We start from the raw sequence: 25,038 nt of genomic DNA on the forward strand, positions 1-25,038 counted from the left end.
TTGGAATGAGATTTTTAGGGTTTGTAGAGGGGTTTGTAGGTGATATGATGGTTTCCAATGCTGAAGAGATTTCGAACCAACCTTAAAAGTTTTTACCAGCTGGAAAGAAAATAGAGATTGGATCATATTTAGGACTAGGTTTTGCCAACATGATGTTTATGTAAAAACCATGAGCATTTGTTAGCTTGGTAGCACAAAACCAATTTCTGTTATCATTAAACTTCCATACATTTCTTCCACTATCACCATTTTTTGCAGCTTCAAACATCATGTGATGGAGATCAGTTGCTAGGGAGATGGTGAAAGTTGCATTTATGGAGCCATGGGTATGAAATTCTGTCAAGGTGATGGGGGCTGAGGGAATTGATTTGCTACGCGAGAACCTAAAGAATTTTTTCTCGATCTGGACATAATTATTATTCATGATTGGAACAAAGAATGGAAAGGAAAGGATGATGGAAGAGAGGATGATGGGTGATAGGATGATGGAAAGAAAAGGTTGGGACTAATTAGGTTTCTAAGAGATCTAAATCCTAACAGGGTTGAAGTAATGTGGAGAAAGGAGAAAGGTTGAAGAGAGAGAAGCTCTCATTTTTTTATAGGTTCCAGTTCTGCAGTAGTAACTAGTAGATTGGAATATCTTACTTTGGAAATGTTACCTATCATCAAAACACGCAGAGAACACACAACCCATCAGAGTTACAGTGGGCAAGTTTCTAGAGAAATCTATCAAGCTTGGAACATTGTCACTGAACATTGTCCTGGGCCTGGAGCAGTTGGGGCTCAACAAGGTTCCATCTCTATGGCAAGTGGTGGCAGAATATTTAAAGACACACTGCAAAACTCTGCCACCGCAACCAGATTATATTTAGGCTGTCGGGGATCCATATCACTGAAAGGTAAGCTAGACTGGAACAATTTTTAGGCTAAAATGGATACTTGTTTATAACTGACTCAAATCAAAAGAATATTATAAGACATGCAGTTGAATCGAGATTTGATTAGTACATGATGATTCTAATTCTGATGATAGTAGTGATGAATCTGATGATTATAGTTATGGTGGTGATGGTGGTAAGGATCACTTCTTGTGTGTTTGGAACCCATACGACCAGGGAATACAAGTTGATACCTCAGTCACCAAATACTTATTTTGACGACGACATCTGCATAACTGGTCTTGCATATGACGCTAAGAATGACGACTACAAGTTTGTAGTTGGGACTGGTGAGACTGGTGAGTTGAGTACGTCATTTGAAGTCTTTTCGTTACGATTGAATTCATGGGGAACTATTGAAACACCTTATAGGTTTACTAATGATTACAATTATATTTATGATAAGCGGAAATATGGGGTACTTGTTAATGGAAACCTTCATTGGTTAGAAAATTTTTGCATAGTATGTTTTGATAGCGGCATTTAAAGAGTATAAGTTACCAATAATTAGAGTCTGTTACTTTGGGAGTTTTGGAAGAGGGGTGTCGTCTATGTGTAGTTGCTGATAATGGTAATCCGGCTAATACTCTTGGACGTGTTGAAGTATGGGAAATGCAAGTCCATGGAGTTCCTGAATCTTGGACTAGACGTTATGCTATGTCCAATAAGATAATAACTAGGGTAATTCTGGACAAGCACTCTGTTTTGAACCTAATTCTGGCGCTTTACAACACTCGGTCAACCTATCATGTTAGTGAACACTTCTTTTGTGTTTAGAACCCAACCACCGGAGAGAGGTGAGGTCAAACGTTATGTGCTAGTGCAATATTGAATTACTTGGGGATTTTAATAAAGTGCCACACTTCCTATTTCATGTTTAATAAAATGCCACCGTTTTTTTCAAAGTTTATTAAATGCCACACTCTTGACTTTTTCCGTCACGTTTTTTTTTGAAAAAACAGTTAACTGACGTTAGTATCCGTTAGTGCGTACGTGGCATTAAATCAGCAGCATAAAATGACATTGAAGCCCCTGAATCATTTAACTGGAACGAGTTAACCAGTGATTCAGCAGAGAGTTAACTCGCGACTGGTACACGTGAAAAAAACGAGTTAACCTGAATCCTATTCATGTTTCTCCTTTCTTTTCTGCCATTGATCCACTCAAATCCAAAATCATCAAGCTACCTAAAGAGAATTGTTGTTGTGCTTTTGGAGAAGAGAGCCATTGCTACAATTAATGCCCACTGCATAAACAAGAATGCTACAACGAACAATGCAAATCATCAATGCATCTGAGAATATGCAAAAATGAACTTGAAAAGACAGTTAACGTGTAATCTGAAAATTAGTTCTTAACTAGTATCTAAAAATTAGTTCTTAACTAGTACATATACATGTCCAGACCATAATCAGTGTCTAAAGCAACCAAAAAAACTAACCAACACCTGCATACTTGTCCACAACATATCTAAAAAAAACAATAAGTCACACACACTTCTACTTCCTAGTCTTCTTAGCCTTGGTTTTCTTTCCCTTTGTGACAGAGAGATGTTGACTGACAGATCCAATACCAGCAAAGTTCTAATGGAAATTTTGATTATCTTATGTAGATCCATGACTTTTAGGTCATGTTGGGGGTCTTCCTTGAGTGCTAGGTCCTGCAGATGACTCACCAACAAATAATGATGTACCTTTGGATCTGTTCACCTTGGCTTTACCCTTTGCAGTGCTACTTTCAGGCTGATCTCTCTGTGTGAAGGTGCAGTTTGCAGCATCATACTCAGTGCTTGGCTTGAATCCAGTTTGGTTTTTACCAACATCACCACCAGCACAGGTTCTCTTGTTGTGACCAGCAGTAGATCCACATTTTCCACACTTTCTTTTTCTTTACCACAGTTTCAGGTTGATCATAACTTTTCTTACTCTTCTTTGCTGGTCTTCCAGTTTTTCTCTGATAAGGAGGGTTTAAGTTGATGTCCATGGTTGCCTGCCAGAAGAAGAGAAAAGAAATGAGAAAGTTAAAGTAATGAAACCCTAAAGGGTTTGATTCTTAAATAGGGAAAAGAGAAAAATAAATAAATAATATCTTGAAAAGTAAATGCACCACATTCAATAAAGTTTATAAATCTACCTTATCTTCCCATACCCATTCAGTTATGTCTTCTAATGGTGTGACAACATTTGCATATGTGGTCCTATAATATTCCACAGAATAGTAAGGAGCACAATAACTGTTCAACCAATAAAACAAAGGTGTGCCAGTGTACAAGGAACAATAAATAATACAAACCACTTACAAAAACAAAAGTAATTAATACAACAAAAAAAGTAATTGAATAATACAAACCACTTACTCTTTCCAATTTGGGCTGAGCAGTTTCAATGCAATACATCATGTTGACAAGAGAATCCCCTTAGCTGCCATTTCAAACAAGTGCATTGTTTGTCTATAATATTCACTGTGAATATGTTCTTGGTGATCACATTAGTTACCAAATAAACTTGTCCAACCACACTGCCTTCTGTATCAAACTTTCCAACCAAGTCGAGCATGTTATTTATCAATTTAACAGTAGCAGGGACCAGACCATTTTCATTCCACTTAGCAGATTCTTCTCTTCTCTTAAATAACAAACCCATGACTAACTGACCATACATCATGCCTAGTTGGATTATAGGTTTATCTCTCATATTAGAAGCCATGGAATTAAAAGACTCAGAGAAATTTTTATTCATATGCTCACAACAGCTAAGGGGATCAAAATAGTCCCTAGACCAAGTACTTGGATCTTCTTTCCTAAGATATTCACCAGCATCAGCATTTTCTTTGCATATACTGTCAAAGTGCTCCAACATTGAAAAACAATCACAATTTTATATATAACCTACAAACTAACAATCAAGAAACATAGGGAATTTTAACAAAAGAGGCACAAACATGAAAATGCTTTACTTTGTAAGCTTTGCATGCATTCCACAATGAGTTGTGCAAGGTTGGTGCCTTGTAGTACTTCTTGAAGTTCTTGTATAAGTGCCTGCGTATGCAAATAAAGAGTTAGTACTTCTTCAAGTTTTTGAACCAATAGAAAAACACATACATAATGTAAATTGTTGTAAAAAAAACAAGGGACTAAACTTAACTACCTGAAATAATATCTAACTCTTGCACCAGGGAAAACCTTAGGAACAGCTTCCAACAAGCCTTTCTGCCTATCAGAAATAAAGGTAATTCTTCCATCATGATGTGCATTGATTTCTGGAGCCAAATCCTTGAGGAACCCAGTCCAGTTCTCCTTAGTTTCACTCTAACATACCCTAATGCCTAAAGGCACAAGATTATTCTGACCATCAAGTGTCGTTGCAGCCATTAGAACACCACCACGCTTTCCAGTTAGATGGCATGCATCTAACCCTATGACTGGTCTTCCAGTTTTTTTCCATCCTCTCATTGGTGCAGCAAATGAAATAGTCATGCTCATGAATGTCTTATCTGCACATTAAGTAACCAAACTATGTACCAACTGAGCATAACTTACAAATAAATAAAGGGAAGAGCATAAATAAGATGTACTGAACAAAAGATGTACTGAGCATAACTTACCTTTTTTTCCATAAGTGTATTTATTTACAGACCCTGGATTAGTATGAGCCACCATTGCACAAAAGATGGGTACATCCTTGTAGCTGTCTTCATAATTACCAAACATATTTTCTAAAAGAAGATTCCTGGCCTTTCATTTTCAGAAATGCGCAACTTAACACGCAACATCTGCTCAAATTCCTTGACATCAAATTTTTCTCTATCCATGTGAGGGAAGAACAAAGTCATATTACTGTCCATAACCAAGACGCTGATGTCTCTATATGGATAATATGTTTCATCACTGCATCATAAGTAAACAAATAAACTTCAGTAAACCCACAAATTTCTAAGCACTGAAATCCAACAATTTAAACCCTAATCATACAAATTCGAAAATTTAAGCCCTACTTACATTACATATCAAACAATCAAACCCTAATTAAAAATAAACTTCAGAAATTGAACTCATGCTTCGAATCACTATGAACTTTATTGAAACAATCAAACCCTAATGAAAAATCAGAAAACAATCAAATCAAACATCAACTCATGCTTCGATTCAAAACCCTAAGATGCAACAACATCGATTTAAGTAACAAAATGAAAAGAAGACAAAAACAAGATGAAAAAAGAGATGGGTTTCTTCAGAAATCGAGAATAACGAAGTTAGGGTTTTAGTAAAACATACAACTGGTTGTTCTTCCCGTTCTTCTTCTTCATCATCATCTTGAACTTTACTGAAACCCTTTACTCAGATTCACAACCTAAACCAAATCCCTCTATAGAACCCTAGTTTTCTCTAACCTAAGTTTCTCCGCTGGAAAAGAGAGACACGGAGAGAACGACATGAAAAATGAGAAATTAAAAAACTTGGTGTGGTTTCATTTCCATGAAGGATAGGATAGTAAATTAAAACACTACACGTGTAGTAATCTCATGAAGCTAATCTTGAGCCGTCGATATATAGACAGGTGTAAGAATCTTGACCTGGTCAGCGAACTTTTGACCAATTAGGTGGGTCCAGACGGAAACACTAACAGTTGTGGCATTTAATAAACTTTGAAAAAAACGGTGACAGTTTCTTAAACATGAAATTGGAAGTGTGGAAGTTTGTTAAAATTCCCTTACTTAAGGATTCAATTAGGATTAAGATTACAGAACTTAATTCAAATTAGGATTCTAATTATAGAACAATATTGAATTTGGTTGGTGTGAATTCGACCCGTTCTTACTTCTTATAGTCTGTATTTAAAGAAATTTTTGGCGTATATTGATTCGACCCATACCTGCCTTCTTTTCTAGTCTAAACAAACTTGTGCAGCCTCATAGTTGAGAAACAACATGGAGTATTCTAGCCCTAACTCGTCCCTTATTTTTCAACAAAGAGAAGAAGAATCAATGTTCAGCTGTAGGATTCCAGAAGATTTGTATCAAGAAATCCTATTAAGATTGCCGGTGAAATCCATCAAAAACTGTAAGTATGTTTGCAAATCTTGGTTCTCCATAATTTTTAACCCTAATTTTGTTAAACTCCACCTCCAACGGAATAAAAACAACTCTAATAGTAATATTTTGTTGCTTGGGATGGATGACGATATGCACCCTATAAGTTACGATTCATTAGAATCATCATTATCAATTGAGGAGATTGAAGATCGTGCTGTTAGTCTTAGAATGTGGTACCCTCCACTGAATTCAGGCATTGAATTAGTTTCTCATTCTATTGGATTATTCGGTTCTTATAATGGTTTGCTTTTTCTTTGGGTTTATGATGGTTCTGATCGGTGGGGTACTGATACTGATGGTAGTCTTCCTGTGATGATGATGATTCTGAATCTGATAATAGTCTCGGAGATGATGGTGATGATTCTGAATCTGATAATAGTGATGATTGTAATTATGGTCGTGGTGGTAAGGATGAGTTCTTGTATGTTTGGAACCCAGCCATCGGTGAATACAAGGAGATTACACCTCAATCAAAAAATTCATATTATGATCTCTGCATAACTGGTCTAGGATATGATTTTTTTTTTTGATCGTGAAAAGAGATTGTATTAGAGAATTATGAATTGTTTCCAAACAGACCAGAAAATAAAAATTACAAGGGATATCCTCAACTGAGAGTAAGGAGTCAAAGAGATCCAAAAGACACAACGAAGCCCAAGAAACCAAACAAGATATTTCCCATAAAGTTAGAAGGCCCAAGACAGATGGAACCCTAATTAAAATCATATTTTCTAAAGCCGCCAGTCACATTTTGCACCACCACTACAATTGTAGCACCGCCGCTTGCTTTTGTGATCGCCAGAGACCAGCATCGTTGCTGATTAAGAACTCAAGATCAGAATCCAGATCATCACCTTGGTTGGTTAAGAATTGATGTGAGAGATTGGTGATAGGGGATGTATGAGCCACTTGATTATGTGGTCAACAGAAACCAGCACATTTGTTGATTATGAATTGAAGATCGGGAGCCAGATCATCATCGGAAACCAAGACCTTTCTTGGTTAAGAACCGATGTAAGAGATTGCTGATAGGGGATGTATGAAAAGTCTTTAAGGGATGTGAGATGGGGTGTATAAAGAAGTGGTTGATGGAGGTTTCGTTTAGGTTGAGATTAAGTGTGGTTCTATTGGCTTTGATTGATGATTATTAGTCAAGGATTTCACTGATGAAAAAGTAGTAAGATGGGAACTAAGATGAGGTGAGATTGACAGGGGACAACATCGATCCAGGGATTTCAAGTGAGATAAAGGGAGAGAGAACTTCAATCAACCTTGTCTACTTGACCTTTTTTTCTTTTTTTTTAACAATCCAGACATTCCAGATGATTAACAACTAAAACTACAGTGATAGAAGAGAGAAATAGTTGAAGTGCAGGCAAATGGTGAGGGCGTTTTCTTTCTGGGGAGATTTCAGAGAGGAGAGAGGAGAGCTGAATGACAATTATAAGTTTGTAATTGGGTCTTATTTTTATGAAAATGAGCTGAATACTTTCGTGGAAATCTTTTCCTTAAGATCGAATTCATGGGAGACTTTTGAAACACCTTATAGTTTTGCTTCTGATGAGCAGGAAATCGGGGTACTTGTTAATGGGAATCTTTATTGGTTAACCAAGGGGGAACGTGGAGCTGGCATAGTATATTTTGATAGCAGCAGTGATATACCATCATTCATAGAGATTCAACTACCGATGAAGCCTAATTTGGAGTTTGTTACTTTGGGGGTGCTGGAAGAGGGGTGTCTTTGTGTTGTTGCTGATAATTGTAATCCAGATAGTACTCTTGGTCGTGTTCAAGTACGGAAATGCAAATTAATGGAGTTCGTGAATCTTGGACTAAACGTTATGTTATCTCCAATGAGACAATAACTAAGGAAGTTATGGATAAATACTCTGATTTGGAGATTATGTGGAGCTTCAAGAATGACAAGATTGTATTCGTGGACTCGTGTAATGTGGTATTATATGATCCAAAACATGGAACTGTTTTCGAACAAAAGTTGGATAAGTTGAAATATTATACATCAAAAGTTACCTATTTTCAAAGCCTAGTTTCACTCAATGCTAGTACTTACGCGGGCACAAAACTATCAAAGTAATCTCAATTGATGAAGAAGAAGCGTAAGATTAGTCCTTACATATATCTTGTATTTGGGTATGAAATTTATTTATGGTCTAGTAAATTTTTGTCCGTGATTTTCCGAAGTCTTACAAAGTACTGTGGTTGCAGTATTCGTTTTTCTCAATGTTCTTTATTTTTTCTTCTTTTTTGATCGATAAAGAATTTGGTGCTTGTGAGCTTCGACTCCGGTTACTGGTATCATCACTCAGTGACTTTACCACTCTAATACAGTAATACAGTGACACCGGCTTCTCGATGTTCATTGATATTCTAGTTCATTATATAGTTCTGTGATTGTAGCATTTTTCCGTAATTCTACCAAATTTTTGATCAAATTGGGGGACCTCTTGGCGATCCATAGAGATCAACATTGCATGATTCGGAATACTAATCCAGATATCTAGTAGTTAAAATCTTTTTGATTTATACGTAACGATATTCCCTGTGAAAATTTGGTATCCTGCTGTATAAACCATGCAACATTGTCTTGAAGTCGTGAATGAATTTGGGGGTTTAAACTTGGAAACAAAAGAAAACTATCGTTAGTCCTAAATTAGTGTTCATTTTTTTTTGTTTTATATAGGTTATGTACCAGGATTTTGACCATTTTAACAGTGCTGAACTGCCGATATATCCATGAGAAAATGAAACAATGCTTAAAGAAAATTTCATCATATTCAAAATACTGAATATTATCAGTTTCATGATTAGTAGTCAAAGCAATAAAATCCAACTTACAAGAATCAGAAATCAGGATTTGAGAGATGATGATGGAAGTGCATCCTGGAGAATGATGCATGACGAACAAAACTTCAGCTCGTTACTCCCTATGGGAAATATCAATAGTTTTGTTGATTTATTATGGGGATTTTAATAAAGTGCCACACTTCCAATTTCCTTTTTAAGAAAGTGCCACCGTTTTTTACAGATTTTATTAAATGCCACACTCTTGACCTTTTTCATCCCGTTTTTTTGAGATAACAGTTAACTGCTGTTAGTGCCTACATGGAAGTAAATCAGCCCTAGTAAAAGACATTTAAGCCCCCAAATGAACTAACTAGGACTGATTCAAATCGATCTAATAGTGTGACTCATTGCCGAGTTTGGCTGCGAGTAAGTCTGTATGTGCCCACAACATAATCATTTGCACGTCTTGCAGCTCATACATCAGCATCAGTGCCTGCGAGTAAGACCCATTTCCTGCAATTCTTACATCCACACAAGCCATTCTGTCGATTGCCGAGTGAAGCTGGTGGTTCAAGCAATTCTACAAGCACCTACATGTGTTCTGCTGGTGGCATATATATCTTCAATCTCAATTTCCATCAGCAACAAATTATTATCTTTCATTGATTTTAAATCTCAAATTCAGAAACCCTTTGAACAACCAGAAACCCTAAATTCGTCAACAATATCAGCAGTAAACAAATATCAACAAATTCCTTCTCTCCTTCGTATCCAGTATCAATTCGGCTGAAAAACCATCTTCCCTGTTCATCCGAATGCAATCTCAACCCTACCAAATCAGTAAATTCTGGTTCATTTCTCATCTATCCATCGATCTGACCCCATGGCAGCAACATGAGTTCATCTTCTTTGTTCTTGACAAATGAAACCCAAAATCGTCTCGACTCGCAACCACTGTTCGATTTCCAAGCCTCCCTTGTTCTTCACTGCAATACCAAATTCATACAAAACTGATTCATTCATTCAATCCTTTCTTCAATCTAACACGACTCCAATTATTCAGTTCAGACTCAAATCACCAACCCTTGTTGGCTTCAATTCCTAGCCACTGCCAAGTCAAATCCAACAAAAACATTCTAATTAGAAACCTTAATTAACTGAAGTAAAAAATTTAACATGTGAAACTGAAAAAAATGAAAATCAAGTTAAACTCTATTCTTAAAACAACCTCAATTCTACGAATTAAACCTAATTTTGACGAACCCTGACTTTCTTCCCCAATTTGAGAAAGTATTAAATCGTTATTAACAAGAATCAATTGATTGCCAAAATAACTGAAAACAGATGATTAGTAGTGGTGGTGGTGGTAGTGATACACGGGAAGAAGAAGCAGTAATTGTAGATACACTGATTAGATCGAAGAATAAGAGAACTAAAAGAAAGTCGAACATCTTCTATGTTTGTGCGATGTCGATTCAGTTGGAGGAGAAGAAAGAAGATAAACTATTAGATAAGATTACGAGGACATTTAGGTAATTGCATCGTGAAATTTTGACCAGGTCAGTCGTAAATGACCAATCATGTAGGCCTTGACGGAATTCATAACGGCTGTGGCACTTTATAAATTTTGAAAAAAACGGTGGCAGTTTCTTAAACCGGAAAACCAAAGTGCGGCATTTTGTTAAAATTCCCACTTATTATCAACAAAACTATTCATATAATGCATAAAAACAATAGTTTGCTTTAATACTGAGTGTTTCTTGATAATAAATCATGATAAGAAGTCACATAATTACTTCCCTAAACACATCAAACTGAGAACTTAAAGAAAAAAAGAACACACCATCTAGACTTACTTGGATTCAAAAGAAAAATTAGTGTGAGTAAGGCATTATATTCATCTTTGAGCTCTTAAATATGTAATTAGGAAGAGTAAAACAGCTTAAAAGAGACAAATTCCGCTAACCTTACACAAATGCTTTATGTGTCAATCCAAGAGGGTGGTGGAAGTACTGTTGGCATCGTCTTTAACACAAATGACTCCAACATAACTCCTTTAGTCAAAGGTGAAGAATGGACGAGCTCTTCAAATTTTTTGGTTTGGATATTGAACCACCATATCCCACGCCCCCCACCATAGCTCCTTGAATTTGTTTCTCATTTATAAGGAAATTTATAACAAAGTTAAAAGAACACAAATGTTGATTTCTAGATATGAATTCTGAATGTGAATCAGGATATGCAGATTTAGATTTCAGAGGGGTTTTATCACGATGATTAGAGATTTTGTGATAGTGTATCCATGGGAGAGCTTGTTGTTGATTTGGTACCATTTGGTGATGAAATTAGGGTGTGAGAGGTTAGATAGCCAAGTACCCCGACGAGATGGTGAAGATGCCATCCCCAAGAATTCAGATCGAAAAACCCCAGATTAATTCTGTTTTTTCTAGTAAAGTGAAAAAAAAGGAGGAAAATAAATCGGTATTGCTATTTGGCTCCCTAATTTCCACCACCCTTATCTCCTCCTGCAATCTAAACCCCACATTAGGGGAACGGTAAACCCCACCTGAACCTGAATGCGAATCTCGACATAGATGTGAGGATTAGATTATAAAGAGGTGAATAAGGAGGTGGAGAATAGGAAGTCAAATAGCATTTCCGAAAATAAATCAAAATAAAACATTGGTATTTACTGGTAGTTCCCATCTTTAATGACACGTCGACTCACACTCATGACGCGTGGAAACAAATCATATGTCGGATTTCAGCACAACTCTTATAACTTGTTTATTTTCTCTAGACTCATCTCACTCGTATAGAATCTGAGTCATCTTGATCTGACTGAAATCACTTGACTCATCTGGATATGACTTAATACGTTTGTTTTTTTAGTCAGTTCTGACATGTCCGAAATATGAGTTAGCGGTTTATTCCTATGAGTAAGGAGTATTTCATTATTTGACTCAAGCGGGTCCGAGCGAGAGGTTAGACCGTGAGTCAGGGGTCGAGTCAAATCCAGACCCGAGTCACCGGAAAACAAACATGCTCTTCGAAGGTCGGTTTCAGGAGCTCTGGCCAAAGTCAAGCGACTCTGAGGTTTGATCTCTGGCGATGAATCCAAATCTCTCTGCAGTTTATTTCTCAATCTTGCTTTGATTGTTTCAATAGTTTGTTTTTATACTTCCATCACATGTTTCTTGACAACTTTATGTATGTTTTTTATGGTTTCATTGTTTCATGAGTTTCACTGTTTTGAGTTTCAATTGTTTGCTGTCTTTAATTCTTGGCGTTTTAATTCCACTGTTTCGTTTCCAATTGGTGTGATTTCTCACTTGTTTCGAATGAGTAAAATCGATCTTTCAGTAATCAATATTAAACGACACACCAATCCAGTTTTATACATAGCAGTTCTCAAGATATGCTTTCAAGATATCATCTTAACCTATCTAAATTTCGTTGAACAGCAGCTCGATGCTTTGGATCATTTAATAATACTCCCTTAGTTTCAAAACGATAGGCTTGACATCAACATAAATATTTTCCAAGGCGCTAGCAAGATTAGGAAAGATTGCTCAATCACCACTAACCAAGCAACCGCTAACTTTAGCCTCTATATGGTGGTCAGAATCACAACTTAAATGAGGAGGGAAAATGTTAATGAGACAACCTTGAGGAATAAGCTCGTCATTGCCAATTAGATGAAGAACAAAGCCAGGGGTTTTTGACTTGTACGTTCTGATATACAAACGCTGCTTCTCTTCACATCCTGCATGCTTATCTGTTATAACATCAAATAACATGGAAATATGGCTATGGGCAAAGTGAAAATCAACAAATCCAAAATTTTCCTCTTCACTTGGTTACAAAGATAGATATGGGCTCCTCCAAAGCCGTTTTTATGAACTGCCTCACTGAGAAACTTTGAAACACAATAGTGAGCATTTACTTAAAAAAACACCACCACAAAGTAAACTCCGAACCTGAATCATAGTTTGACTGCTTAAGAGTTAAGATAGAATTAACACATAGTACATATCCAATTACATGCTATACCCTAGTTAGTAAGTTCGCGAATGATTCGCGAATCATTCGCGAATTTTTCCGTATCACGAATTTTACCGTCTTATTCGCGTACGTTTGCAACTCCGAACCCAAGTCGCGTATTATGTGGCATTCCCGGATTATTCGCGAACCGTTCACGAATTTTACGTATCCCGAATGATACGTCCGCTTAATTCGCCATAAATTCTTTAGCTTTTACTTTTCAAAGATCCCATTTTTTGGGCTTTACTGCCTCCCGAGCATACACGACCGAATATTAGACGTGTTGTAATTTTTATGAAACAAAAACGACTGAAGAGATTTGAAGGTGAAGGTGAGAGAGATCTCAAACTCACTAACCAAGCATCTAAACCACCATACGACGTCCTCTTGGATAACTAATGTTGTATATATTATTAATATCATCATATTAAGTTTATTTTTTCTTTAAATAACTCACACATATGCATAAAAATTGGTCTATGACCTTATAAATACAAATTATTTGTTATATATAGATACCGAATTTTCAGAGCCGAACTCACATTTATAAATCGAATTATACACGTACGTATGCCGTTCCGAATTACTAACGAATCACGTCCCGTTGACCGAATTTTTGACCGAATCTGGATTTTACAAAACCGTATAATACTCGTACGTTTGACGTTCCGTACGTTTGCCGAATCCCGAATTGCTAACTAGGTGCTATACTAGTAGGTTCTAAAACTAAAATAGCCTGAAATGTTAAAGCGCATCCATATCCAAAGAACCGCCAATTGCATGCATATTATAAGGACTGGGATTTATGTTTATTTTTTTGTCAGAAGTAAAATTAAAATTTCTCTATCGGAACATTACATAGGTTGTTCCACTCAGGAATCAAAATTTCATTCTCACACAAATTATTTTCCAAGAAAAAGAAATCATACAAACAAATGTTTGAAAACAGCATCGCAATCTCTATTTTGAGTCTAGCCTACTAGGGTAAGGTAATCTCCTCAAGGAACCGTTCCATTCGGTGAATTAGGAGCATGTTTTCCTTCTCGGCCTAATCAACGGATCTCCTGCCAATCTAAATTCAATCTCCTAGCAAATTCCTCTACTTCCCTGTCGATTTCTTCCTTCATTGCAGGGTCTAGCTCATTATCTTCAAAGTCATCATCTACTAAACCGTGGACTTCTGAAATCTGACTAGAACTGGTGCTTACTTCGCCTTTTAAAACTGCACAAGGAAGTTCCTTCTTGTCTTTATCATTGTTTCCACATGAGTCTTTTTGCTTATCTTTCTTTTTACGGTTTTTCTTTTTCTGTTTAGGAGCTTTAACCACCTTAGAATCTTCATTAATAAATGACAACAATTCGTCAACAGAGTATTCAACGTCCACCCGCTCTTTTTCAACCTCAGCAGCCTTCTGCTTCTCTTTCTCCTTCAATTCTTTCCTCTTCTTGGCATAAAGTCGATTGAGCAGCCTGATTCGCGAATCATCAGGCATGTTTCTTATAGGCTCCAACTTCTCCTCCTCCGTGAGATCATCAGGTATGTGAAATGTCTCGCGAATTTCCTCAGTTGTTTTCCCTTCAATCATCCGAGCAAGTGCTTTGCAGGTGAGATCAACCAAAGGTTTCAGTTTTAGACTGTGAGCAGCAGCAGCCAAGTCACATAACCTTTCTTGATCAATTCTGATGAACTTCTCATCAAAAGATCTGCGCTCCCTATCAGAGCGACCCAGTACTTGGTGGAACCTACAATAATCGAGTACTAAGCTTAATATATCTGTATTAGTGACTCGTTCAGGAAGTGGAATAGCAGACTTCTTTGCTGATCCCATGCTATTTTGGAACACTTCTCTGCAAACCATTGGGATAACCATAGCAACCTCTTCTTCTACTTGCTCGATTGAACCATCACAAGTTTTTAACCATATGTAAGACTTCATAGCTGCGGTTCAGCTATGTCCCCTGTTCCACTGCAGAAAAATTATTACTCCTATAAAATCTAGTTGAGGCAATATCACAAACAAGTTGCGTGCAGAAGCAAGATACAAAATATTTGATGGGTAACAACAGAAATTGAACAAATTAAAATGAATGATAATCAGAATTAAACATCAAAATAACAATTTACTGTGTATGGCATTCAGTTATCTTAAAATCAAGAACAAGAGTGATTCAGTGAATGCGAATATGAGGCAGTAATGAAAACCATCATAGAATTAGGTATAATTACTAAACGAAGTTGAGAGATATGTCAAGTACCTGTAGGGTGAACGAAAGTACCGTTTGCTCTGCCACTGGTTGAATCCGACCACCACTGGTTTTGTAGCGCCGAGAATGAGATACTAATGAAAGAAAATGTAATGGACAAAGAGCGGAAGAGAGAGACGAAGAAGGGGAGAGGATATCAATTTATTAACATAAGTGACGTTAATTCCATTAACGGTTTGACCAAACATGTAGTTGACTAACGGCTTAATCGGGTGATAATTGACCAAATACGCAGTGCAATAAGGTTCCTTTGTGCAATTTCCATTATCCAAAATAAAAACTTGGGCTTTTTGAGTTTACCCCCTAAACAAATTAGTAATGTAGATTTCCCCCCTAAATTATTAATACTAGTAACAAATACTAATTTCTACCCAAATATCCTTAGGTGTGTGTGATCCATCTGTGTGGGTGTGTTTAATCGTTAAATTCCTATTTTACCCTCACATGATCGCATTAAGTGCCTGCACTAGTAATGGCATCCAAAGACAAAAGCCTTCTCTTACTGATGAAACCATGCAATCAAACCGGATTTGACTTTTATATCAAAAGTTCTTTAATGATATCTACTGAATCTTAAAAATGTTCGTGTAGGAATTATAAAATAAAAAATCTAACAAACAAAATGTAGTTGAATTGAATTATGATGTTCAATCAGAATCCAACCCCAAGAAAGTTGCAAGTATTCAAATAAAGTCTCATCTAAACTGTAGATCCATATTCCATATCCGGCTCTACAACTGTTCCTAATCGGACAAGAGCTGCACCAATCAGTATACCAACCTATCATAGCCTTCTGATCACGGAGCAGACGATGGATATGTTAAAATTAATGATGGAGGAGATGTTGTCGGTGTCGGAGATGGAGCTTTTGAGTCGAAGAAGAACACGAAACCCTAGGCTGAATATGGACACAAAATGCGAGGGTAAAATAGGAATTTAACATTAAACACATCCACACGCACGCCTAAGGATATTTTGGGCAAAATTAGTATTTAGGGGGAAAGTTACTAGTATTAGTAATTTAGGGGGAGAGCTACATTACTAATTTGTTTAAGGGTACATTCAAAAACCCCTAAAAACTTTAAAAAGAAAATAAAAGGGATGATGACAATAGTGAAAAATATCGATCAAAATTCTTTCAAATTTAAGAAAATGATGTTTTCGATTTAAATTGGGTGACCCTGAAAGTAAAGTGAAATGGACTCACACGGGGGATTGTAAATCAAATATAGTAAACTCGGGTTCAAGAGAATGTTTCATATGAGGTCATATGGATTAAAAATGACACGTTTCTAGGTAATCATCTCAAACAAAAAGAGAGGAATTTTTTTTTGTTTTACTTTGAAAAAAATGTTCTCCAAATTTCCAACTCCTGGTTTCTTGAGTGACGTCTTGGGAAGTCGAAACTCACCGAGCGGGTCGAATCCCGACACATTGAAAGCCCAAATTCTCTTTTATGTCACATACATAGAGTCCAACGTTACTAATTAATATCTTAAGGATCTAGTGCGATTTTTCCTATACCTTCCACTTTCCTCGTTCTCTTTCGTTTGCTGGGAACACTTCGATAGAAAAAAAAAAGAAGCCGAGAGAAACAGAGGAGAATGAAAATATTGGTCACCAATTTTTTCAGGTAAGGAATTTTTCGTTTATACTATCTATTTTAATTTAAACTTCAGGGGTTTGTAATATTCGTTGTAACAATTGCTAAATTGTTCAAGTTTTGCATAACAGATTACAATGTCTACTCCTCATCGTCGACGGGCTAAACGAGGAAGAGGTGCTTTGAAAGAAGATATCCAACCTCAACAACCTGATCAAACAGAAGAAGGATCAACAAGTAATGTTCAGTTTACATCTCCATCAAATGATAGAAATCATGAAGTACCGATTGTAAACCACGAACATGAAGTTGTTGGCCAAAGAACTGAATTTGAAGCTATCAGTACTCACATATGCTTCTTAATTAGAACGGGACCCTAGATTACGTATGCCAATTATGCAGTATCCGGTTAACAAATGCGATGAATTTCGCAGAGATTATCTGCAAATGTGGCGCAATGTAACAAGACTTGCTACGTATCCAGGTACTCTAATGAGAACACAACTTCGTCGTTTCTCTGCTAAGTGGTTTGATGAGTTTCATTGGGTTGAGTATTCTAAATCTAAAGATGTCGCGTATTGTGTCTATTGTTTTTGTTTGAAACAAGTCCACCAACCAGACCAGAGCATACTTGTGAAGGGTTTAGAATTTGGAATAATGTTATGAATGGAACTAAATATATATTTTTGGCGCACATGGGGAAACCTAATACTTTTCACTTCACGTCTGTAGAGAAAGGTCAGAATTTGAAGAATACATCGCAGCACATTTCTACTATTATCGAGGTACAGTCAAAGGAGACTATACAGAAAAATAGGTTACGGTTCATAACATTAATCGAATGTGCCCGATGGCTAGCCTTTCAGCAGTGTCCTTTTAGAGGCCATGATGAGTCAAAAATCTCAAAGAATCGTGGTAGTTTTATTGAGATGATACGGTATTCGGATACACTCAACGAGAAGGTGAAAGAGGTTTTCTTAGATAATGCTCCTCGAAATGCTACGTATACCTCTCCTACCATTCAGAAAGAGATTTTAAATATTATTTCTAACAAAGTCAAAAACGAAATTTGTGAGGATATTGGAAATAGGAAATATTGTATACTTGTGGATGAATGTAAAAATGCTTCAAACAAAGAGAAGATGGTGCTTGTTTTAAGGTTTGTTGATAGTAATGGGTATGTCCAAGAACGATTTTTTGATATTCAGCGTGTCAAAAATACATGTGCTTTAACTCTCAAAGAAGGTATAGTTTATGTTCTTAATCACTATAATCTTTTAATTGAAAATATTCATGGTTAAGGTTATGATGGTGCAAACAATATGAGTGGTAAGTGGAATGGGTCGCAATCCTTGTTTCTTGAAGATTGTAAACATGCATACTATGTTCACTGTTTCGCACATCGACTACAACTTGCTCTTGTTAAAACAAATGAAAACTTGGGTCCAGTCTGGAAGTTTTTTTCAATGTTAACCTCTATTGTTAATCTTGTGATCGGTTCTTCAAAGCGTGTAGCTGATTTCCAATCATCTCAAGAAGATGACATTAACGAAAGGTTGGATGCTGGTGAACTTGAAACGGGAAGAGGGGGTAACCAAATAGGTACGTTGCCACAAGCTAGTGATACTCGATGGAGTTCTCATTTTAATTCTGTATGCAGTTTAATTGACAAGTTTGATCCAACTTGTACAACAATAGAAAATATCAGTATGAGTGATGCAAATATGACATGTGGTGTTGGTCAAGCACAAAGTATTTTTGAAGATAATTGTGAAAGAAAGAAATTTTACGTAAAAAAAACAAGCCTGGTAATAAACTAATTGTGAAATCGATTAAAAAAATGTGAGCCTCTGATATAGACTTGTTGGATCATAAGTTTTTGCAATATCTTTTTTTCCCATTGTTTGCAAGGACTTTTTGGTTTTGAATGTATGGATGCAACAATTTTTGAGTTTTTGTGAAAAGAAAAAGAAAAACGAAGGTAGAAAATATATTTATTGATACAGACATGTATGTAAGCCAACCATTAAATGGTCTGATGCTTGGCATGCTCCCTCCCACCGCAGAGGTAGGGGTTCGCATCCCATTATTATTAGAAATAACTCCGATTTAAGGACGTAGAGTAGGCCCACTCTTCCAACCCATCAAAAAAAAAACAATACAGACATGTATGGGCCCATAGGCATTGACTTTCCATACAAAAGTTTGAGAAGAGCATGCCTAGGCGCAATGTTTAATATATAGATATCGTGTCACCTAGCCTAGGAAACCGGTTCATATATCCGCCTAATACCAGCCTTCTTCTTGTCTATTTAAATACTTTCTCAGCCTTTAGGCTCATGGAGTTTCCGCCTCCTGATTTCAAGTATCAGGCCGTCCATCCGCTCTTTTTCAACCTCAGCAGCCTTCTGCTTCTCTTTCTCCTTCAATTCTTTCCTCTTCTTGGCATAAAGTCGATTGAGCAGCCTGATTCGCGAATCATCAGGCATGTTTCTTATAGGCTCCAACTTCTCCTCCTCCGTGAGATCATCAGGTATGTGAAATGTCTCGCGAATTTCCTCAGTTGTTTTCCCTTCAATCATCCGAGCAAGTGCTTTGCAGGTGAGATCAACCAAAGGTTTCAGTTTTAGACTGTGAGCAGCAGCAGCCAAGTCACATAACCTTTCTTGATCAATTCTGATGAACTTCTCATCAAAAGATCTGCGCTCCCTATCAGAGCGACCCAGTACTTGGTGGAACCTACAATAATCGAGTACTAAGCTTAATATATCTGTATTAGTGACTCGTTCGGGAAGTGGAATAGCAGACTTCTTTGCTGATCCCATGCTATTTTGGAACACTTCTCTGCAAACCATTGGGATAACCATAGCAACCTCTTCTTCTACTTGCTCGATTGAACCATCACAAGTTTTTAACCATATGTAAGACTTCATAGCTGCGGTTCAGCTATGTCCCCTGTTCCACTGCAGAAAAATTATTACTCCTATAAAATCTAGTTGAGGCAATATCACAAACAAGTTGCGTGCAGAAGCAAGATACAAAATATTTGATGGGTAACAACAGAAATTGAACAAATTAAAATGAATGATAATCAGAATTAAACATCAAAATAACAATTTACTGTGTATGGCATTCAGTTATCTTAAAATCAAGAACAAGAGTGATTCAGTGAATGACGAATATGAGGCAGTAATGAAAACCATCATAGAATTAGGTATAATTACTAAACGAAGTTGAGAGATATGTCAAGTACCTGTAGGGTGAACGAAAGTACCGTTTGCTCTGCCACTGGTTGAATCCGACCACCACTGGTTTTGTAGCGCCGAGAATGAGATACTAATGAAAGAAAATGTAATGGACAAAGAGCGGAAGAGAGAGACGAAGAAGGGGAGAGGATATCAAATTTATTAACATAAGTGACGTTAATTCCATTAACGGTTTGACCAAACATGTAGTTGACTAACGGCTTAATCGGGTGATAATTGACCAAATACGCAGTGCAATAAGGTTCCTTTGTGCAATTTCCATTTATCCAAAATAAAAACTTGGGCTTTTTGAGTTTACCCCCTAAACAAATTAGTAATGTAGATTTCCCCCCTAAATTATTAATACTAGTAACAAATACTAATTTCTACCCAAAATATCCTTAGGCGTGTGTGTGATCCATCTGTGTGGGTGTGTTTAATCGTTAAATTCCTATTTTACCCTCACATGATCGCATTAAGTGCCTGCACTAGTAATGGCATCCAAAGACAAAAGCCTTCTCTTACTGATGAAACCATGCAATCAAACCGGATTTGACTTTTATATCAAAAGTTCTTTAATGATATCTACTGAATCTTAAAAATGTTCGTGTAGGAATTATAAAATAAAAAATCTAACAAACAAAATGTAGTTGAATTGAATTATGATGTTCAATCAGAATCCAACCCCAAGAAAGTTGCAAGTATTCAAATAAAGTCTCATCTAAACTGTAGATCCATATTCCATATCCGGCTCTACAACTGTTCCTAATCGGACAAGAGCTGCACCAATCAGTATACCAACCTATCATAGCCTTCTGATCACGGAGCAGACGATGGATATGTTAAAATTAATGATGGAGGAGATGTTGTCGGTGTCGGAGATGGAGCTTTTGAGTCGAAGAAGAACACGAAACCCTAGGCTGAATATGGACACAAAATGCGAGGGTAAAATAGGAATTTAACATTAAACACATCCACACGCACGCCTAAGGATATTTTGGGCAAAATTAGTATTTAGGGGGAAAGTTACTAGTATTAGTAATTTAGGGGGAGAGCTACATTACTAATTTGTTTAAGGGTACATTCAAAAACCCCTAAAAACTTTAAAAAGAAAATAAAAGGGATGATGACAATAGTGAAAAATATCGATCAAAATTCTTTCAAATTTAAGAAAATGATGTTTTCGATTTAAATTGGGTGACCCTGAAAGTAAAGTGAAATGGACTCACACGGGGGATTGTAAATCAAATATAGTAAACTCGGGTTCAAGAGAATGTTTCATATGAGGTCATATGGATTAAAAATGACACGTTTCTAGGTAATCATCTCAAACAAAAAGAGAGGAATTTTTTTTTGTTTTACTTTGAAAAAAATGTTCTCCAAATTTCCAACTCCTGGTTTCTTGAGTGACGTCTTGGGAAGTCGAAACTCACCGAGCGGGTCGAATCCCGACACATTGAAAGCCCAAATTCTCTTTTATGTCACATACATAGAGTCCAACGTTACTAATTAATATCTTAAGGATCTAGTGCGATTTTTCCTATACCTTCCACTTTCCTCGTTCTCTTTCGTTTGCTGGGAACACTTCGATAGAAAAAAAAAAGAAGCCGAGAGAAACAGAGGAGAATGAAAATATTGGTCACCAATTTTTTCAGGTAAGGAATTTTTCGTTTATACTATCTATTTTAATTTAAACTTCAGGGGTTTGTAATATTCGTTGTAACAATTGCTAAATTGTTCAAGTTTTGCATAACAGATTACAATGTCTACTCCTCATCGTCGACGGGCTAAACGAGGAAGAGGTGCTTTGAAAGAATATATCCAACCTCAACAACCTGATCAAACAGAAGAAGGATCAACAAGTAATGTTCAGTTTACATCTCCATCAAATGATAGAAATCATGAAGTACCGATTGTAAACCACGAACATGAAGTTGTTGGCCAAAGAACTGAATTTGAAGCTATCAGTACTCACATATGCTTCTTAATTAGAACGGGACCCTAGATTACGTATGCCAATTATGCAGTATCCGGTTAACAAATGCGATGAATTTCGCAGAGATTATCTGCAAATGTGGCGCAATGTAACAAGACTTGCTACGTATCCAGGTACTCTAATGAGAACACAACTTCGTCGTTTCTCTGCTAAGTGGTTTGATGAGTTTCATTGGGTTGAGTATTCTAAATCTAAAGATGTCGCGTATTGTGTCTATTGTTTTTGTTTGAAACAAGTCCACCAACCAGACCAGAGCATACTTGTGAAGGGTTTAGAATTTGGAATAATGTTATGAATGGAACTAAATATATATTTTTGGCGCACATGGGGAAACCTAATACTTTTCACTTCACGTCTGTAGAGAAAGGTCAGAATTTGAAGAATACATCGCAGCACATTTCTACTATTATCGAGGTACAGTCAAAGGAGACTATACAGAAAAATAGGTTACGGTTCATAACATTAATCGAATGTGCCCGATGGCTAGCCTTTCAGCAGTGTCCTTTTAGAGGCCATGATGAGTCAAAAATCTCAAAGAATCGTGGTAGTTTTATTGAGATGATACGGTATTCGGATACACTCAACGAGAAGGTGAAAGAGGTTTTCTTAGATAATGCTCCTCGAAATGCTACGTATACCTCTCCTACCATTCAGAAAGAGATTTTAAATATTATTTCTAACAAAGTCAAAAACGAAATTTGTGAGGATATTGGAAATAGGAAATATTGTATACTTGTGGATGAATGTAAAAATGCTTCAAACAAAGAGAAGATGGTGCTTGTTTTAAGGTTTGTTGATAGTAATGGGTATGTCCAAGAACGATTTTTTGATATTCAGCGTGTCAAAAATACATGTGCTTTAACTCTCAAAGAAGGTATAGTTTATGTTCTTAATCACTATAATCTTTTAATTGAAAATATTCATGGTTAAGGTTATGATGGTGCAAACAATATGAGTGGTAAGTGGAATGGGTCGCAATCCTTGTTTCTTGAAGATTGTAAACATGCATACTATGTTCACTGTTTCGCACATCGACTACAACTTGCTCTTGTTAAAACAAATGAAAACTTGGGTCCAGTCTGGAAGTTTTTTTCAATGTTAACCTCTATTGTTAATCTTGTGATCGGTTCTTCAAAGCGTGTAGCTGATTTCCAATCATCTCAAGAAGATGACATTAACGAAAGGTTGGATGCTGGTGAACTTGAAACGGGAAGAGGGGGTAACCAAATAGGTACGTTGCCACAAGCTAGTGATACTCGATGGAGTTCTCATTTTAATTCTGTATGCAGTTTAATTGACAAGTTTGATCCAACTTGTACAACAATAGAAAATATCAGTATGAGTGATGCAAATATGACATGTGGTGTTGGTCAAGCACAAAGTATTTTTGAAGATAATTGTGAAAGAAAGAAATTTTACGTAAAAAAAACAAGCCTGGTAATAAACTAATTGTGAAATCGATTAAAAAAATGTGAGCCTCTGATATAGACTTGTTGGATCATAAGTTTTTGCAATATCTTTTTTTCCCATTGTTTGCAAGGACTTTTTGGTTTTGAATGTATGGATGCAACAATTTTTGAGTTTTTGTGAAAAGAAAAAGAAAAACGAAGGTAGAAAATATATTTATTGATACAGACATGTATGTAAGCCAACCATTAAATGGTCTGATGCTTGGCATGCTCCCTCCCACCGCAGAGGTAGGGGTTCGCATCCCATTATTATTAGAAATAACTCCGATTTAAGGACGTAGAGTAGGCCCACTCTTCCAACCCATCAAAAAAAAAACAATACAGACATGTATGGGCCCATAGGCATTGACTTTCCATACAAAAGTTTGAGAAGAGCATGCCTAGGCGCAATGTTTAATATATAGATATCGTGTCACCTAGCCTAGGAAACCGGTTCATATATCCGCCTAATACCAGCCTTCTTCTTGTCTATTTAAATACTTTCTCAGCCTTTAGGCTCATGGAGTTTCCGCCTCCTGATTTCAAGTATCAGGCCGTCCATCCGCTCTTTTTCAACCTCAGCAGCCTTCTGCTTCTCTTTCTCCTTCAATTCTTTCCTCTTCTTGGCATAAAGTCGATTGAGCAGCCTGATTCGCGAATCATCAGGCATGTTTCTTATAGGCTCCAACTTCTCCTCCTCCGTGAGATCATCAGGTATGTGAAATGTCTCGCGAATTTCCTCAGTTGTTTTCCCTTCAATCATCCGAGCAAGTGCTTTGCAGGTGAGATCAACCAAAGGTTTCAGTTTTAGACTGTGAGCAGCAGCAGCCAAGTCACATAACCTTTCTTGATCAATTCTGATGAACTTCTCATCAAAAGATCTGCGCTCCCTATCAGAGCGACCCAGTACTTGGTGGAACCTACAATAATCGAGTACTAAGCTTAATATATCTGTATTAGTGACTCGTTCGGGAAGTGGAATAGCAGACTTCTTTGCTGATCCCATGCTATTTTGGAACACTTCTCTGCAAACCATTGGGATAACCATAGCAACCTCTTCTTCTACTTGCTCGATTGAACCATCACAAGTTTTTAACCATATGTAAGACTTCATAGCTGCGGTTCAGCTATGTCCCCTGTTCCACTGCAGAAAAATTATTACTCCTATAAAATCTAGTTGAGGCAATATCACAAACAAGTTGCGTGCAGAAGCAAGATACAAAATATTTGATGGGTAACAACAGAAATTGAACAAATTAAAATGAATGATAATCAGAATTAAACATCAAAATAACAATTTACTGTGTATGGCATTCAGTTATCTTAAAATCAAGAACAAGAGTGATTCAGTGAATGACGAATATGAGGCAGTAATGAAAACCATCATAGAATTAGGTATAATTACTAAACGAAGTTGAGAGATATGTCAAGTACCTGTAGGGTGAACGAAAGTACCGTTTGCTCTGCCACTGGTTGAATCCGACCACCACTGGTTTTGTAGCGCCGAGAATGAGATACTAATGAAAGAAAATGTAATGGACAAAGAGCGGAAGAGAGAGACGAAGAAGGGGAGAGGATATCAAATTTATTAACATAAGTGACG

General features: G+C 36.7%; 6 protein-coding genes across 9 annotated transcripts; 2 read left to right on the forward strand and 4 right to left on the reverse strand.

The window, feature by feature from the left end:
* Window positions 1–2,566: 2,566 nt before the first annotated feature.
* On the reverse strand, window positions 2,567–4,647 carry LOC113311225. The gene is made up of 9 exons (XM_026560068.1): window positions 4,542–4,647; window positions 4,255–4,430; window positions 4,085–4,146; window positions 3,879–3,975; window positions 3,434–3,787; window positions 3,284–3,309; window positions 3,072–3,171; window positions 2,832–2,927; window positions 2,567–2,689 (listed from the first exon to the last, which is right to left on the reverse strand). Exons 1-9 carry the CDS (start codon window positions 4,645–4,647, stop codon window positions 2,567–2,569), a joined length of 1,140 nt encoding a protein of 379 aa, XP_026415853.1.
* A 9,016-nt stretch (window positions 4,648–13,663) lies between these two features.
* LOC113308068 (SKP1-like protein 21) lies at window positions 13,664–15,275 on the reverse strand. 2 transcript variants are annotated; one of them, XM_026556540.1, is made up of 2 exons: window positions 15,135–15,275; window positions 13,664–14,845 (listed from the first exon to the last, which is right to left on the reverse strand). In XM_026556540.1, exon 2 carries the CDS (start codon window positions 14,813–14,815, stop codon window positions 13,931–13,933), a length of 885 nt encoding a protein of 294 aa, XP_026412325.1. In that variant the 5' UTR covers window positions 14,816–14,845; window positions 15,135–15,275; the 3' UTR covers window positions 13,664–13,930. The 2 variants fall into 2 exon arrangements, with proteins under 2 accessions (XP_026412325.1, XP_026412326.1); XM_026556541.1 differs by having other exon boundaries at window positions 13,664–14,837; window positions 15,135–15,243.
* Window positions 15,276–16,883: 1,608 nt separating this feature from the next.
* LOC113311226 (zinc finger MYM-type protein 1-like) lies at window positions 16,884–18,566 on the forward strand. Its single transcript, XM_026560069.1, has 3 exons — window positions 16,884–17,088; window positions 17,479–17,991; window positions 18,049–18,566. Exons 1-3 carry the CDS (start codon window positions 16,884–16,886, stop codon window positions 18,564–18,566), a joined length of 1,236 nt encoding a protein of 411 aa, XP_026415854.1.
* A 149-nt stretch (window positions 18,567–18,715) lies between these two features.
* Window positions 18,716–20,140, reverse strand: LOC113308713 (SKP1-like protein 21). Of its 2 annotated transcripts, none has more exons than XM_026557173.1 (2): window positions 20,000–20,108; window positions 18,716–19,701 (listed from the first exon to the last, which is right to left on the reverse strand). In XM_026557173.1, exon 2 carries the CDS (start codon window positions 19,677–19,679, stop codon window positions 19,071–19,073), a length of 609 nt encoding a protein of 202 aa, XP_026412958.1. In that variant the 5' UTR covers window positions 19,680–19,701; window positions 20,000–20,108; the 3' UTR covers window positions 18,716–19,070. The 2 variants fall into 2 exon arrangements, with proteins under 2 accessions (XP_026412958.1, XP_026412957.1); XM_026557172.1 differs by having other exon boundaries at window positions 18,720–19,709; window positions 20,000–20,140.
* A 2,171-nt stretch (window positions 20,141–22,311) lies between these two features.
* Window positions 22,312–23,436, forward strand: LOC113311227 (zinc finger MYM-type protein 1-like). Its single transcript, XM_026560070.1, has 2 exons — window positions 22,312–22,861; window positions 22,919–23,436. The coding sequence occupies exons 1-2, from the start codon at window positions 22,312–22,314 to the stop codon at window positions 23,434–23,436; spliced, it is 1,068 nt and encodes a 355-aa protein (XP_026415855.1).
* A 149-nt stretch (window positions 23,437–23,585) lies between these two features.
* On the reverse strand, window positions 23,586–25,010 carry LOC113308754 (SKP1-like protein 21). Of its 2 annotated transcripts, none has more exons than XM_026557219.1 (2): window positions 24,870–24,978; window positions 23,586–24,571 (listed from the first exon to the last, which is right to left on the reverse strand). In XM_026557219.1, the coding sequence occupies exon 2, from the start codon at window positions 24,547–24,549 to the stop codon at window positions 23,941–23,943; it is 609 nt and encodes a 202-aa protein (XP_026413004.1). In that variant the 5' UTR covers window positions 24,550–24,571; window positions 24,870–24,978; the 3' UTR covers window positions 23,586–23,940. The 2 variants fall into 2 exon arrangements, with proteins under 2 accessions (XP_026413004.1, XP_026413003.1); XM_026557218.1 differs by having other exon boundaries at window positions 23,590–24,579; window positions 24,870–25,010.
* Window positions 25,011–25,038: the final 28 nt, after the last annotated feature.

The sequence above is a fragment of the Papaver somniferum genome, chromosome 9 (genome assembly GCF_003573695.1).
Source record: "Papaver somniferum cultivar HN1 chromosome 9, ASM357369v1, whole genome shotgun sequence".
NCBI lineage: Eukaryota > Viridiplantae > Streptophyta > Magnoliopsida > Ranunculales > Papaveraceae > Papaver > Papaver somniferum.